At 29.6% G+C, this 17,415-nt stretch overlaps 1 protein-coding gene across 2 annotated transcripts in view; it reads right to left on the bottom strand.

Moving 5' to 3' along the window:
* Positions 1-17,415, bottom strand: part of LOC136976627 (rab5 GDP/GTP exchange factor-like) — a 29,086-nt gene that overhangs the window by 9,879 nt on the left and 1,792 nt on the right. For both annotated transcript variants that reach the window (XM_067271964.1, XM_067271965.1), the window contains exons 2-7: positions 6,763-6,955; positions 6,552-6,691; positions 4,931-5,170; positions 3,110-3,337; positions 2,785-3,041; positions 2,464-2,706 (exon numbers count right to left, since the gene is read on the bottom strand). In XM_067271964.1, the coding sequence (XP_067128065.1) occupies positions 2,464-2,706; positions 2,785-3,041; positions 3,110-3,337; positions 4,931-5,170; positions 6,552-6,691; positions 6,763-6,944 (1,290 nt within the window). In that variant the 5' untranslated portion in view covers positions 6,945-6,955. The remainder of the gene's footprint in view (positions 1-2,463; positions 2,707-2,784; positions 3,042-3,109; positions 3,338-4,930; positions 5,171-6,551; positions 6,692-6,762; positions 6,956-17,415) is intronic.

Genomic DNA, 17,415 nt, shown 5'->3' with positions numbered 1-17,415 from the left:
TATGTTTCTTTATTTTTTATCAAATCTAGAATAAGAAGATTGCTCCAAAAGTAGCATCTCAAAGTTTTTTTTGGGAAAATATTTTAGCTAGGGAAATAAAATTCGTATATAACTTCAGTCAAGATTTTTTTCCTTCACAATAACCCACCCTACTGGTAGGATGGGTTTTATTGTGAAGGTTTTGTTTTTGTACTAGCAATTTTTTGGAAGTTATATACACAGAAATACAATAATATAATTCAGCATAAATATAACCCATATTTCAAAAAATTTATAACAAATAATTTATATACATATTATTTTTTGAGTGTCTGATATGAGGGTTACTTGAAAGTAATGCCCCAAACTTTTTTCTGGCAAGAAAAAAATATGTAAATAAGATGTGACTATCAAGAATGTATTTGAGGTTTCCTACTTATAATCTGATAGTTTCATTTCTGTCTATCAAACAGTGCCAAATTCAGCAGTTGAAATAAGGATAATATTGATGCATGGATTAAACACATGACAGTTCCTGAACAGTGAGAATATCGTATCACTTAAGATTCATCAACATGTATAAATAGAACATGTCAATATGAGTCATATTAACATATCAGATATGTTAATGAAAAAGACGTAAAGTTCCAGATACTAAAGTAATGAAAGATAAAGAGAAAGTGATCACTCCTGATCTAGCTTTTATTGGATTTTCATCTATTGGATTCTATCTTTACTCTGATGAAGAACAGATTTTGAAAGCAACATTTCTGTAACAATAATAAAATGAAAACAGTTCAATCAGATAGCAACTTTTACAAAAAAAAAATATAGTGTCTTGTTGAAGGCTATATTAAGATTATCTGTGGAATATGGACACTATATAAAAAAAAAATCTTGACTGAAGCTATGCACAAATTTCATTTCCCTAAGCTGAAATATTTTCCCAACAAAAAAATTTGAGGTGCTATTTTTGGAGCAATCTAACTCTAAATTTGATAAAAAAAATAAACATCTTTGAGATGCTACTTTTCTCCTTCAGACTTTCAATTAACTTACAAATGCTATTTGGGAAACTATTATCTGAGAACTTAATGAAAGGATCTAATGATGAGATGTAGTGTCTCAAATTCCATTAATTTTATAAACAGATATATATTTCTATCTGCAAATTTCATTTTTATTTTACATATATTGGGCAATCATAATTAATAACATATACATTAATACAAATCGCTACTCACAAGAAAACCTATAACTGGTGCGAAATAAAATTTAATAGTGACTACAAATGCTTTCAGACCCCTCCAGGGTCCTTCCGTGGGTAAAGAATTGTTCCTAATGATTCTTTACCTGTTGTTCTATATTATATACATTAACTTGATTCAATTACTAATGCTAAATGAATTGTTACAGCCCAACAAATAATCTGGCAATTTGTTGGTATTTGTAATTGTAATTAAAGTACCCTTATTTAATGCAGTCTAAGAAATGTATTTAGCAGTCCAAATGTAACCAAATTTGGCATAGTGACACTCTAAGACATGCAAGACATTTTCATACAAATATAGTACTGAAACTAACCACTATGGCACTTTGGCACTGCAAGCAATAAACATTTTACTTGTATGAGAAATTCATGATATATAGAAATAGTGCTCAATGTGTTCTTCGTTCTGAAAATGTAAAACTTGAAGATAACAGTGTGTTCAAAGCCAACTGTAATTGATCCTGTGAGATGCTTCTCACCTGTAGTATGATACCATCTTTCAAAGCTGCCAAGTTTGTAACATGTTCTCAATAAATTGCACTTTTTTAAGTGTCTCCATAAACAAAAATCATACATATTAAGATACAAAGTGCAATGAATAATTATTTATTGTGACATCATCACAATGCCAGACTGCAATTTTTAATCATATTTTTAATTTATTTAATTTAAATTATATGCTCTCCATCACATATTAATAGTGTTTTTCCCTTGTACATCATACTTTTCCTGCTTGCAATAGAGTCATGCCAATCATCTAACTCACTCCTTTTATGGAAAAAATTTTTGAATTGAAATAACATGACTTCCGGCACAAACTAGTTAATTAGGGCCTCCTGCCCCTAAGCTTTCCATACTTGGTCTCAACTTTCATCTATCTAACCTTGTTCTTGAGATTAAGGAAACAGATGACACTGGAAATTTATAGGTCCACAATTTTTTCAAATTTCAGCCCAAAAAGTGCTGCAGTGATGAGTTTTAATAGTGTTATTTCTTTTTACAACAATATCTTCCACAAGTCCTGGAATATCACTATATTAAATTTGGTTGAATTTGAAATGCTAAAGATCTCTCTAAACAACACTGAATGGGGATACTTTAATTATGGTCATCCAGTAAGAATTTCCAGCCACAGACTTATTAATCATTAGTTCAGGAAAATTATGTCATAATTAGTGACAAATATAACAATGATAAATCACAGTTATACTAACCATTAGTTTTTCTAAATCTTCTTGTAGTGATAAGATATCCTCCTCCAGTTTTTCTTGGCGCAAGCGGAGATCAGATAAATCTGTGAGATTTTGATAAATCACCCTGAGGCCTTCACATAGTGCAGGATTTTGATTAGAAGATCCTGGTGGTACTGCTTCACCTGACATATACCTATCAAATTCTTCTTTACTCAAATTTAATGATTCAGCTGTCAAATTCTCAATGAATGCAACAGCACAACACTAAAAAATAAACAATATAAAAATCAATTTCCAAAATATACATTATTATAATTTAAACTTTTTATCAATCATAAATACCAAATTAGTAAAATAATATCCATCTTCCCCACTCATCAGTCGGCTAGGATTACTAAATCTTGTAATATATTTAATATTAGATTGTAAACGAGGTGGATTTGCTTTTAAGACTATGTACACCAGTGCTGGTAAAAATTCATCAGCACTAGCAGGTGTTCCACGACACACTTTAAGTACAGCAAAAATATTCTTACTGCACTGTACAATACAAATAAGCTTCTCTTTTGGTATTTTCTTTGAATCCATTTCAATAATATCTATTAAATTTAATGTAAATTTGTTAAGGTAGCCACTTCAATTATAACTGAAAGAATGTAAATTTTACCTGTTATTGCCTTATCAATAAGGTCTCTAACTTCAGGATGTTTTTCATTAATGTCAGTTTCTAGATGTTGTGCAGTTACCCAATTCAAACTTCTAATTCTTCCTTGTAAAGCCAAATCTTTATCTTCATCTTCTGAAGATATTTGTCCAAATACAGTTTTATATAACCGAGTCATAAGATACTTTTCACAATGATCCATTAACTCTTCTAATTCCTCAGGAGTTTTTTCTACATGAAATGATTCAATTTAAAAAATTAAAACTCAAATACCATTAGTAAAATCACAATTAAATTTCAATAAGTTGAATCTCATGTTATGTTAGATTTTAGTTTTGCTCTGAGAACTTCAATGCATTCTGTATCTCAAAATGCAGTGGTTCTAAATTAAATTAAATTTATTATAATTATTAAATCTAGCACAAGATGACAGCATAACTACTTCTAGACAAATTACTTAGCATTTAATTAATTGCATAGCCATATTATAGCACAAATGGGTTTTTGAGTTATTTTCATATATATAGTGATTCTGGAGACTTTAGTGCAAGCCTAATTTTGTATATGGTTTACTTGATTATATTGGCCATATGACGGGTAAAGCTTGCATTCTGTAAAAGATTTGGTTAGTATAAAATAACCTAAATACATTTGCACTTAACAATAAGAGAAGTTTAGACAGATATAGAAAAAGTTGTGTATAAATTTTAAGTTAAATTTTGAGACTATTTGCATTATATTTATAATTATAGCTTAATTTAGCAATTTTGAAACTTTCCAGAAAAATCTAGTAGTAGTCATTCATTTCCAATATTCAATTTGAGAGAAGACATTGAAAACTTCATGAATGTTCTATTGCTGTTTATTCATAAGTGACAGTTTTCCATTGGCTGTCAGATAACAGTTTGTGTCAAGCCTTCAAAAATTTTAAGTAATCAGATTTTAAGTGTAGAAAATTCAAAACTTCTAAACCACATAGGTGTACACAGTAAATGCAGTACAATTTTTCCTAAATTAAGAGATCATAGACCATGGATTCAGCTAGGCCAACATGGGATATCCAAGTGATTAGGAATGAGGCCCAATATATCTGGGCCAGATCATCTAATAAAATTTATAAAAAATCTAGCTGGATTCAAATAAAATCCTTCATAGCAGCAAGCAAACTCTTTTTATTTTCTTGGCCTTCTGGCCAGTACATTACTATAGTTGGCTGTAAAGAATGTTCTGGGTTAAACCTTATTGACAAGTTAAGCAGCCCACTCTTATTACATATAGCATAGGCCTGAAAAATTCTTGAGCTTTTGATGGGTTTCATAGAAATCATCTAAAACAAAATGCTTTTGAAGTAATCAAGCACAAAACCAACAAAGCAGCCTTCTTTTATTAATAGTACAGTTTGAACCTGTGTTTACAATATCTAATTTTTGAGAAATCATTAATTAAAAATTGCATATATTTAAATTACCGTATTTTATGGACTATAAGACGCGCCTTAATTTTTAAGCAATTTAAAAAAAAAAAAAAATACCTATAAGACGCTACGGACTATAAGACGCACCTGAATTTTGGAAGCAATTTTTCGAAGAAAAAAGTGCATCTTATAGTCCGTAAAATATGGTACTACATGTGTTAACATTATGATATTTACAATCTTGTTAAAGTAATAGTAATTTCTATAACCAAAAAAATTTCTCTCTGTTCCTTATGCATCAAATTATTGAAAGTCAACAGTATGAAGTATATACTTTATACATAAATTCTAAATGTATTTTTAAAAAAAGGTTTTTTTTACAAAATGAAACATCTCTAAAAGTTACTTACTATGAAATGCAGACTGAGTTTTCATTCTATCATATAAATTTTGGTAGAATTCTTGAATGATTTCTGATAATTCATCAATTGAATGATCTTTGCTCTTATTAATCTGATCAATAACACTACGAACTTGTTTAAATATAATGTTTGCATCAGGGAATAAACTGATAGACTCAGAAAAATCTTTGTATGCTTGATTTTCAAAACTTGGTTGCCTTTCTTTTCCTACAGACTGAGGTGATGTTTCTATACAAAACATATAGTATAAATTTGCATAATTTATACATAAAAACATCACAGATCATAAATATCTTAAATAACTAGGAGAACCTCATCTCTGATTGAAGTGCAGCGACAGTTTGCAAATTCACATTAGATCATTAAGGGTGCTAAATTAAAAAGCAACTTGTCCCTCTGCATAAGAAATGAATTCTTTCTTACCTTTGTTCGAAAACTTTCTTAACTTACATAATAAACATTGGTAAGGTATAATATCTTAATATAGATAGGTTAAAGGTGTATATGTTCAATTTTTCAAGAAAAATGAAAAAAAAAGATTAATATTAAAAAAAAAGGGTGTACTATAGATTACTCCCTATGGAATTTCAGGACTTTGATTACATATTTGAACTCAGGGGACCGAGACGAGTTCAACGATACCCTATTTTTGGACTGGAGACGAAAAATAAAAAAGTTATCACACTTTTTAAGTTACCATACTTTTTTAATGCTGTCATGCAGACGGCACCATAGTTGCTAGTATTGCCATCTTGCAGTAAAATCTGCAAACCGTGACGTCGGACTACGGTCATCTCCCGGAGCGTTAAACACGCGATACGAGAGGGGAGAGAGCGACGCGACTTCCGATCATTGCGCGATTGCCATTTCGGTTAATGTTACTTATGGCAGCAAACATGGCGGCCCGACTGACCTCTCGTAGGGCGCCACCACACGCCGCCATGTGCTAAACTAGTGATCGATTCACGGTAGTTCATGAACAAAGTAAAAAAGGGGGGAAAACATCTAAAGGCAATTTTAACGGCAAGCCACGCGACTCCCAATCGCAATAGCGAGGCCGACTTAGCGACTCCCTATCATCGTGCGATCGCCGGAAAAAAGTGTGATAACTTTTTTATTTTTCGTCTCCGGTCAAAAAGTAAAGTATCGTTGAACTCGTCTCGGTCCCCTGAGTTCAGATATATACCCAAACACATGAAATTCCATAGGGAGTAATCTATAGTATACCCAAAAAAAAATTTGGCAGAATTTTGCCATAATTTAAATGTCAGGTAGAACATGCACTTGCTTGTTTATGTTTTTACAATGCAAATTTTTCCAATTGATATGACGATGACCTTTGACCCTGACATCTCCCATTCTAGATCAAATTTTAAAATTTGGCCTTTGTCAAGCTACACTATTTTATTACTTGTATTAATACACAAAATTTTGTTCAAATCTGTCAAGTCATTACTTTATAAAATGTGTTTCAGCAATTTATCAATTTGATTCACTGCCAAAGGAAGCTTGCTCACTTTCTCTCGATGCACTTCAAATATGCATTTCAAGATATTTTTCTGCTAAAATTTTATAAAAATCAATTATATATTCATATGACTTGACTCACCTTTTGAACTGTGTCCTCTTTTAATGATGCTTTTAATAGTTGTACTGCGTTTTTCTGAATGCTGTTTTTTCTTCTCTTCAAACTTAGAAAAACGTAATGACAATGAACTCTCAGAAGCATCGCTAACACTTCTCAATATTCTGTTCAATGATGATATATCAATTTATTTTAATATAAAATTATAAACAATCAATAAAAATATTTTAATTACTTTCTAGACTGTTTAATCTCTCCTTGTTTTATTTTTGGTGGATAAAGTTCTTTATAACACAGAGAACAATAGCCAAGCCAATCTGGATATCCATAATATTCGTAGCATTTTTTACATAGTAGTTCTGCTGAACCAATATGTAAAAGATTGGATTTTTTCCCTGGAGCAGATGAAATAGACATTTTGTATGTTTCTGGAAAAAAACAATTAAAAGCATTTCAATACAACAGTTCAAATATTTTAAAAATTATGCATATTAAATTTATTTTAATAAATTTCAAGTTTCAAGTACAAGTTTCTCTAAAAACAGGATATAATATTTTAAGATTGAATAGCATTAATAATTTTAAAAATATGAGAAATTAGGATACAGTCTGCAGTAAAACTACACTAATTTGAAGCTAAAAAGGTAAAAAAAATCCTGACTTTAAGTTAATAAATTAATAATATCAATTTTCTCAAATTTTTCTGTGACAGCAGATTTCTTATTATTAAGCCACTTCTCAAGAATCTGTTCACCGATTGATTACAAAATTGTTTACAATTTATGATGCTTTCAATTATGTTCTCAAGGCATTCTTCTTTGTATCCCAGTCAAAACCCAGTAATATACTTATCAATAAAGGAATGTTCATGTGAGGTTGTAGTTACACAGAGCTTATCTTAATCATCTTTATTCACATGGAATATATGAGAAAATAAAAATCATATACATATAAAAAGGCGAAGAGTGTATGGGAAAATAGGTTTATTAAAAATACTAACAACTTTGAGTTAATAAGACTATTATACAGAAAATACTACATACTTTTTTTTTTTGTGGTTTAAGGCCCTTTACCACTCAAAAGAGAGCATAAAAAGGCCCTAAATACTACATACTGTGCTCATGAGCTTCAGGTTAATACAGTTCAACTTAGCAAGGTTTTATTGTATAAACTGTATAAAGCTTTACCTTTACAAAATGTTTTTCATCAATATAGTTGCAAATTTCATAATGTTATTTGCTATTATACAAACAGCATTTCTTTCTGTAAACTGTTTTATAATTTGAAATTAATATAAAAAATCAAGATTTTAACTTAAATGATGATAATATTCTTTACATAATTTTAACATCTAATAAAATACAATTTAATGATAAAAATTTATTTTTGAAATTTTATTATTTCAGATTTCAGAATAGAAAATCATTTTATGCATTTCAACCAAGAAATATTTCTGCAATAAATGATTCATTTAGAAACTAAAAACATAAAATTATTATAAAGATTTTGTAGCATTTAGAAATTAAATGTTTATGTAATTTCTGAAGAATATGTTCTTATTAATGATAAAAAATTAGATATTGTTACACTGTAAATCTGCTATGTCTTTTTGATCAAATACATTTAATTAATAACACATTAATCATTACTTCTAATACAACATTGCATTAATAATAGTATTTAGAAGCATAAATATGTGAATTAATATTTTAAGATATGAGAATAATATCACTATTAATTCTGTTCACTTCAATTTATAACAAAATAAATATGATAAATAAATACTCATATCAGTGCAGATATCAGGCATTCAAACTTCCATTTGGATTACACTTATATAAATAATCCAAACTAACAATTGAGATGATTTCACAATTTTATCTGCAATTCTGTTATTTTTTGATTCAATATCTAAACTTTAATGAAAAATATAAATTATCATATGTCATTGTAAAATTAATTAAAAATTTCTTTGCAATATTAATAAATCAGATAAACAATCATTAAAAAAAATTTAAAAATTGAACCATCTTCTTTATATACCATGTTTGTAATTTAAGAAATTTCCTGTATGTGGTGGTTGTGTCTCATTCAGCTGTAGAAACACATTTCAATTGGATGAACATAACAAAGACAAAATATAGCATAAAAAAGTTTGGGTTCACCTAATCCATGGGAAAAAAGCAAAAAAACAACAGATTTGGACTTTCCCACAAGACACCACTTGGGCCATATCATATCTGTGGTCCTATGAAGCTTAATAGTGTGTATGGTGCCACAAACAGCACAACATTCTGCACAGTGGTTTGGCATAATGTTTGTGTTGTCCAGCAGTTCCTGGGATAATGAATCCCACTCTTGCACAAGTACTTTTTGTAACTCTGCAGTAGAGAATGATGTGTTGCAACCTTGAGACCAAGGATTTTCCAAACATGTTCTATGGGGTTTAAGTCCATTAAACAGGTGCCATATATCCTTGAATTCTGGTATTTCTGAACCAAGTCAGACTTATGATGGCAAGCATTATTATCTATTAAAATGAACCCAGGACCAAATGAGCCTCTAAAAACTGCACATACTGCTGCAGGATGACATTTCTATAAATCTGGCTGTTACTGTACCATGTTTAAACACATGCAGCAGCGTACAAGATCTTAACACGATACCACCTTAAATGAGGATGTCTCCACTTCCAGAACAATGAAATTTGATGATGTAGGCAGGATTATAACATGTCCCCAAAACTTCCCACTATCAATCTCTAGACTAATGACGTTCATCAGTAAAGAGTACAGTGGCCCATTGTTATGGTGTTAATGCAAGGCATTCACTACAAAATGTCTTGCAGTACAGCATGTACTGTGCAGTTAAAGGATTATATACAACAGGCCATCTTGCATACAGGCTGATGTCATGTAGTCATCTGTACATCATTTGCCTGTATACAGTGATATCTGATGTTGCTGAGAGGTCTTTAAGCAGTTCACTTTAAGTACTGGTGGAGTGGCATTAGGCATTTATGGCCACTTACTGGTCCTGACATGTGCGTGGCCTTCACTGTATTACCTTCAAATATCTTGGCCATGTTGGAACCATTGCCAAAGCCTAAGGCTAAAACTTGGTGGAACATTCAGTTCTTGTGATACGTGTCTCTAAGTTTGGTCAGCCTCTAATTTCCCAATAATCCAGCCATGCATAATGTCATCAATATTTGGGGCATAATTACTGTTTACAAATCAATGTTTGCAGTTACAAGGCAATAATAATGTTTACACATGCAATGCAGTAACAAACTATTACAATACCAATTGTCCAAACTGAGAGAAAATGCTTTTACACTGATTCCCTTATCATTAAATTTGCATATATATATTACTCCCTTCAAGAGTTGCCATATAGCATTTCTAATTGCATTTTGTTCCTTTGCAGCACCAGCAAATATGTGTACTTGTAAATTCCTTAAATTATGGACATGAATGTACTGTACACTAAGCTAAATATCATTATAAAATATGATTTATTTTATAAATTGATAATAGGACCTTTTGCAATTGCCAGTAATTGATGTGGACCAAATTTAGCACATAGGTACTGTACAAGCCTTAGATTAAGTTAAAAACAAAATTTTACTTGTAATTGCCTCTTTTGTGTTTCTTTTAATTTTATTTGCAAAGTAAGATGTGTTCTGTTAATTATGCATCATATTTTTTGATTTCGATAGACAGACTCAAGTACGCAGGTTTGCAGGGAGAGGCAGACACTGACAGTATTGATATAAGTAACGTCTTTTACTGCATTAATTATACACTATCTTTGTTTCTTCCACACTTTCATCGAACTTCATTATCATGAAATGTAAAATAATTTACACTACTTAGTATATTTGGACATTTTCCAAATTATTTCAATATCTACAATGTATATAACAATGACCTTATTTCTAAACCAAGTTCACAAATGCAAACAAGATTTCATTTTGAACCATCATAAAGCATCCTCTACCCATGTAGCAAATCTAGTTCAAATCAACAACTGATAGTTGCAAAAAGTAAGCTATTTCTTGTAAGCTATTTTCTCTTTTTTTCCCTCCTCATTGATAGCTCATTTTACATGTACTAGATAAATCTATAAAAATTAATTTGAAAATTTATTATTATTATTTTTTAATTTCTCAAAAAGTTCAAAAATAGAAACCAGAACAAATTCCAAACACCAACTTTCCAATCTCATTGTATTTTATTAATGTCTTTTTTCAATTAACTAGAATGACTAAGTCTTGAATTAACTAGAATAAATTTTTACTATCATAATTTCAATCAATACAGAAACAAGTGTCAGAATACAAAATCAATGAAATGAACAACAAGCACTAACAAAATAAACAGTTAATGATTATTGATTTCTAAATGCACTTTCCAATTTCCAAAAATGATTGGAAATATTACAGAGAAAACATCTGAAACATGTATTCTTCAGATGATTTCAATTTAAAATGGTTTGTCTTTTAAATAATAAATAATAAGCTAATATCTTAATATTATAACAGAGAAATTTTATATTTTTAATTCTAACTTTTTGTAATTTGTTTAAGAAAATAAGAAATTGTAAAATATAATGTAAAAGATACCATATTTTATATTCATTCATTAGCATTATATCTACATACAGTAAAGTTCACATAATGCATCCTCAGTTATTATGAACCAAGCTCAAAAGTATGAATTAAACAGCCATAAGACCAGTGTTATTTTTTCAGACTATAACAAACAATTTTTATATTTATCAACAATGAAAGTTATTGCTCATAACAAATTACATATACAAAGAATACTCTAAAGCTATTGCTAGGGTTCAGATATTTTGGTAAACTTCTTTTCTGGGCAGTATAATGGTAGTAAATAGAAGCAACAAATACAAGGTAAGGGATCCCTTAAAACACTTTCAAAATGCCTAAAATTGTCTAATTTGGATCTTTTTTATTAACTACAATATGTACATTTATTTAGCTAATTTTGTTTTCTGTTACAAATTTAAGAATATACTGTACCATAATAGTTTATCAAAATCAAAATTACAGTTGGCCAACAGTCATTTATAATAAATATTGATAACACTTAATGTCTTCATCTATCGTCATTTCAGTCATCAGCAACAATTCAAAAACCAATTTTCACTTAGAGACAACCTTTTATTTGAGACTAGACCTTTGTAAAAAATGCAAATGGTAAAAAAAATGTCCTCTGGTGATAGTTATGCCAAATACCATTAATCTACAACAATAGTTGATTAAAATCAAAATTTCAATTGGCCGATGGTTATTTACAATAAATATAAAAATATATTGACAATACTAAATGAAGACATTTAGTTCCGTATCCATTTGGAAGGAGAAAAACAAAATACTTTCAAGTTTCAAATGCTAAAAAAGAAAGCTTAGAAAATCAGTGCATGATAAATTAATAAAAGACTATTAAAGTGGTTTTTACAACAAAGACTTAAAAAAACATGACTTTTAGTGGTGGTTAATGTAGTCAAAAGTAGAAGTGTTAGGGAAAAAACTGAAGGGAGAAATTTAAATGCAATTGAAGTTGGATTGAGAGGTTTAAAAAGAGACAGAGTAGCTGCAATAAACATGGATGTGATAGAGGACTGGATACAAAATAAATGGCCGAAACAGAGAAAATTTCCAAGATTGTGAAATCTTTAATGCAGATAAAATGTCTTTTTTTTTTTAAAGCTTATATCAAATAGGACATTAAAATTCAAATAAGAAATGTGCAGGGAGAAAATTATCTAAAGATCAAATTACTATTCTGCTAGTAGCAAATCTTATGAGAATGAAAAATAGAAAATTGTTAGTAATCAGTAACTTGAAAAAGCTAAGATGTTTTAAGAATCAATAGCTACCAGTAAATTACAAATCCAACTTAGTTAAGAGCTGACATTTTCTGTGGCAAACTATAAGAATGGGACAAAGAACTGCAAACAATAAAAAATTTTATTATTAATTGACACTCTGATGCATCCTGCATCACAAATTTGTATTGAAGTAAACTGATACAGTATTTATGCTCTCCAATATACATTTAAAACAGCAGTCTTTAGATCAAAAAGTTACACACAACTTAAAGAGTAATTACTAGCAAATTCTTCTTCAAAAATGATAACTTCTGTAGATGGTGGCAAAGAAATATTTTTTGTACACCTTAATGCAATAAACTTTATCCATATGGCAAAAAAGTATAAATGCAAATAGTAGTAAATTGTTTTTGACACAGTGGCTTTGTACAAATCAACGGAGAAAAGTTCAGTCCAGATGATAGCATCCTAATCAATGAATTTTTGAAAAAAGTGAATTTGAATTGCAAGGCCAGCAGGCCAGAAATTGTTGCCTTTTTCTCAGTTGCTGGTAAGGGCAAAGGAAAGATTTATTGCAAACAGAAAACAAAAACTATTCTTACATAAATACAAATATGTAATAAATGCAATTTTAAAAAGTGAAACATTATGTAAATTGATTTCTAATATCATCGAACTTTTCTGTTCAGCCAATAATACAGCTAGTTAGGTTGACCTTCCTATGCCATTGTTGAATGTAATTAATTTCTAATCTATTTTAATTTTGAGAAAAATTGTTAGCAAGGAACACGGGAAGGATTAAAAGAATTCTCAAAAATAAAAAAAACATTTGGAAAATTTTCAATTAATTTATTTTTATAATTATAATTATTTGCTTTTTGTTGTATAGTTTAATTAACCTTCTTAATAGCTATTTTTAATTTGCTATAACTTTTAATATAACCAACTGAGGAAGGGTGATAATCAGCCCAAAGTGTACATATTTTTTAAATAAAATCTCATTGAACTTTCCAATTGAAAACAGTGGTCTGATAAGTCCTTAAAATTTATAGCAAATTAAAAATAGCTATTAAGAAGATTAAATTTACAGGATTCCTAATCAAATTTTTGTTTTCGTTTCCATGACTTTCCCTGACCCTCATCTCTTAGAGCAAGGGTGCCAAACTGGCGTCCCCCGACGTGATTTTTCGTGGCCGCAGGCCATGATGTTCTGAAAATAAATAAAACAGCTTATAGATCAAGATTAACTGATAAACATCTATCTGCCTTAATGAAGATTGTTTGTTCTCAGTCTTTGAATCCAGATATTGGAAAACTAGGAGGAGGAAGATAGCGCTGGCAAGTTTCCGGTGAAAACAATTAATTTTAGTTTTATGCATGTAATGTACACATTTGCACATTAAATTAAATAAATGTTTAAATAAAAGCGATACTACAGCAATTATATATTGTTGAGTTGAATTTACTTAACTACACAATGTGTTTTAATTGCACTATTCCTGCATTCTCACTTCAATATAATTTGAAGTGAGAATGCAGGAATAGTGCAATTAGAACACATTGTGTAGTTAAGTATATGACCTGTAATGTGACCTGCATGAATTCTACCAGTTGCATTAACCAGCCATTGTTTAAATGAGTTTGACACACCTGCCTTAGAGTATGGCACATTGACAAAATAAAACAGCATTTGACTTCCTATGCACATATGGTTTGCTTCTCTAATATTTTAATTAGTTATTTTTTCTAATTAACAGTTATATATTTTTTATAATTGCTGAATTATTAAATTTCTATTATTTATCTATTATTAAAATTCTGTTATTAATCCATAACCATAAATCTACAAGGCTTTGAAAAAAAAATTTTTTTATTCATTAACAAATTCTATAAAATCCATATACAGAAGTATATATTTACTAGCGGGTGGGCTCGGCGTTGCTCAGGCAAAATTAACGATAGTGAAGATTAAGATTATTACATTATAGTCAACCTTACCCGTTTTCACAGAATGCAAGAATTGGGATCCCCTGTTTCCAGACTAATTACAGAATTTTTAGATAAGTCTAAAAATATGTTCGATTTCCTGCAAAAACGAAAAAAACTGCATCTGTATCTTGCACGTCACTTTCTCTTAACAATTCCATTGTTACATAACACTTCCATTGTTGATGGAAGTGTTAAACCTTATTCCTGTCCCTCTCCCCCGTGGGGAGGAATTTCGAAAAATTCCTTCTTAGTGTGCGTTCTCGTGACGTACCCTAACTGGGTACCAAATTTCAACTTTCAACTCCTAACTGTTTGGGCTCTGCGCTGATTATTATTATTATTATCAACTCGTCTCGATTATATATATATATAGATTAAATTTATCTCTTAATAAATTTCCCAAACTTTATAAAAATATTAATAAACTGGAAAAAAATCAGAAATTTGTTATGCAATCGAAATTATTGAAATAAAAATGATAAATAATACCATTTAAATTATTTATCATTTTGTGTACTTTGTAGATTTTTGGGAGAATTTTGTGTAAGCTTGGGAGGAGAAATAATGAGTCCTGAAAATATTCTGCACCCTTTTTCATAAGTTGTAATGCACCACACTACTTCTTGCTGCCTGCAGATGGCTACACTTAGTCAAGCATATTGTCAGAAAAAATCAACAACGCAGCCAAGGAAGCAAATTCCCTGCCTTTTTGGCAATTTTTAATGAATTCCCTGACATTCCATGACTTTTCAGGTGTGTAGGAACCCTAAATTTATTTTTGTCGATATAATTTAAAACTTTTAGTGACAACATTTTCTTTTTTAAAATATTTCTAACAATTAAAAGTTGATTGAATAAACTGAATGGCTCTACATCAAAATTCTTATCGACCATCAATTTCATACGCAAGTCCTGATAATTTTTCTAAAAAATAACTGCAGAATCTTTATCAGCTAACAGTGGAATATCATATAAAATCTCAAGAAATTTATTCTGATTTTCTAATTGGGAAAAGTTTTCCTTTTTGGAATTTATACAAATATCAACTAAATAATTAAAAAGCTTACTTCAAAGTTTTGGAGAAGTGAAGAACTGTTATATCTTCTACATCGTAATCATATTGTTTCTCTTTACACTCAATTCTGATCCAAGGTTCAAGCTCAAAATCCAATATTTCCATGATAATAGTTATTTCTTTGGCACAGTAGAGCATTTGTTCATCATTGAGTCTTATGAAAATATATCAGAATATTTAATTCATTTTTAGTGACATTCCCTAAAAATGAACTAAAAATTCTGATGCATTCACATAAGACTATATTTGAGTTCTTTAATAATTTTGATGCTATATTAATTTTAGATAATACTTCATACCAAATAATAACTCTGCACAAAAATTTAAATTTAGATATTCTAAACACTATCAATTTACTTTTAGTATCTCTATCTCTGTTCATCCAAATAAATTTTTAGTAGCTCATGATATACTTCTCCTAAATTATCTCTCTTTGGTTTTAATGCTTCAATACAACTTTTCCATCTTGTATCACTTCACCTTTTCAGGTTATGGATGTTACATATTTTAAAAACCTTCACCTGTTAGTGGAACTAGAAAAAAATACAAACACTTCTTGCACTGGTAAAAAAATATTAATGATTTCTCCAGAAGTTGCCACTACGTCACTGGCAACAAGGTTCATGGAGTGACAAAAGCAGGGAACAAAAAATACCTTGGGATTTTGATTTAAAATTTGTCTTTGAACATTGGAATGGGCACCTTTCATATTGGCTTAATTATTGTAGCACTGACCACACATATTTTCAATTTTTAGACCTAATGATTCTAGTTCTTCACTCAAACCAGCTCCAGTAGTTAATTTCACAGGCAAAATTTTGCTAAAATATTCTTTAGATAAAAAGCTAGAATAACCAAAGACATTTGCTTGATTTCGTTGATATCTGTACATTCTAAAATTATACTATAATATTTACAATCATTAATGATAACAACAACAGTCTTTCAAACCACTTGATCTATTAGACAAATAAGGTTCATTTTGTATATCTTTACTTAGATAATGTGAGAATTCTTAGAAGACCTCTTAAACATTCACTTGTAACAGCTTCAAATTTTAATAACTCCAAGAATTAAAAAAGTTATCATTGTTTGCTGCAAATGTTTTATCCAAACTTTCTCTTGATGCTAACTGTTTTGAGCATCATAAGCACATAACTGAGATTATCCTCTTTAATATATCTTATCAATATTACCATTTAAATTCTAAGATTCTAGCAAATAACAATTCTCTATAATCAACAGAATGCAACTGAGAACTAGAAAAAAATTGCATTTGTTTGACTTCCTGAAAAATATCAATGTCAGTACAGCATGGCATGATGCAAAGTAAAAACAATAGTGTGCGAATTGACATATTTACTTTGATAAATTATCAAAGAAGCCAACTGGTAAATTATTTACTTGTTGTGTATTGTAATGAATAAAAATTTCAATATGTGATCCGAAAATGCCCCTCACCCCACGCATCAGCCCTGTTGAAATCGTATAAAGCGGTGTTCAAAATGTGCTCTCTTTGCACTTATTACATGCATTTTCTGAATACAATTTTGAAGAATATGTCTGGATTGTTGAGTGTTATTAATAGATAAGTTTTGACCAATGATGATAATATATCTTCAGTGTCCTTAAATGATAATGTAGTGAGATTTTCTTTGTGAGTTTTGTGACACGGGCAAGAAGAGAAAAAACAAAGTGAAAAAGTGGAAGGTAGGAAAAAAAGTAAGAAGAGGGCCATCTGTAGTCTTAAAAGAAAAAATAGTTACTACAGTTAATGAAATTATTGAGAATTAAGATAATGCCAAAATAGTTTATGATGGTATAAACATACCATTAAAACCTATTTCAAAAGTTGTGCAAAATACTATTGAAAATATTATTTGAGAGTTTTTTAATATATAATATTCCACAAAATATTTTAAATAGTTTTGACAAAGTGGAAATGTATGTTACTGAATGTTATGT

The sequence above is a fragment of the Centruroides vittatus genome, unplaced genomic scaffold, assembly GCF_030686945.1.
Source record: "Centruroides vittatus isolate TY-2023 unplaced genomic scaffold, ASM3068694v2 contig_417, whole genome shotgun sequence".
In the NCBI taxonomy this organism is placed as follows: Eukaryota; Metazoa; Arthropoda; class Arachnida; order Scorpiones; family Buthidae; genus Centruroides; species Centruroides vittatus.
This window is presented reverse-complemented; position numbering and strand designations above follow the sequence as displayed.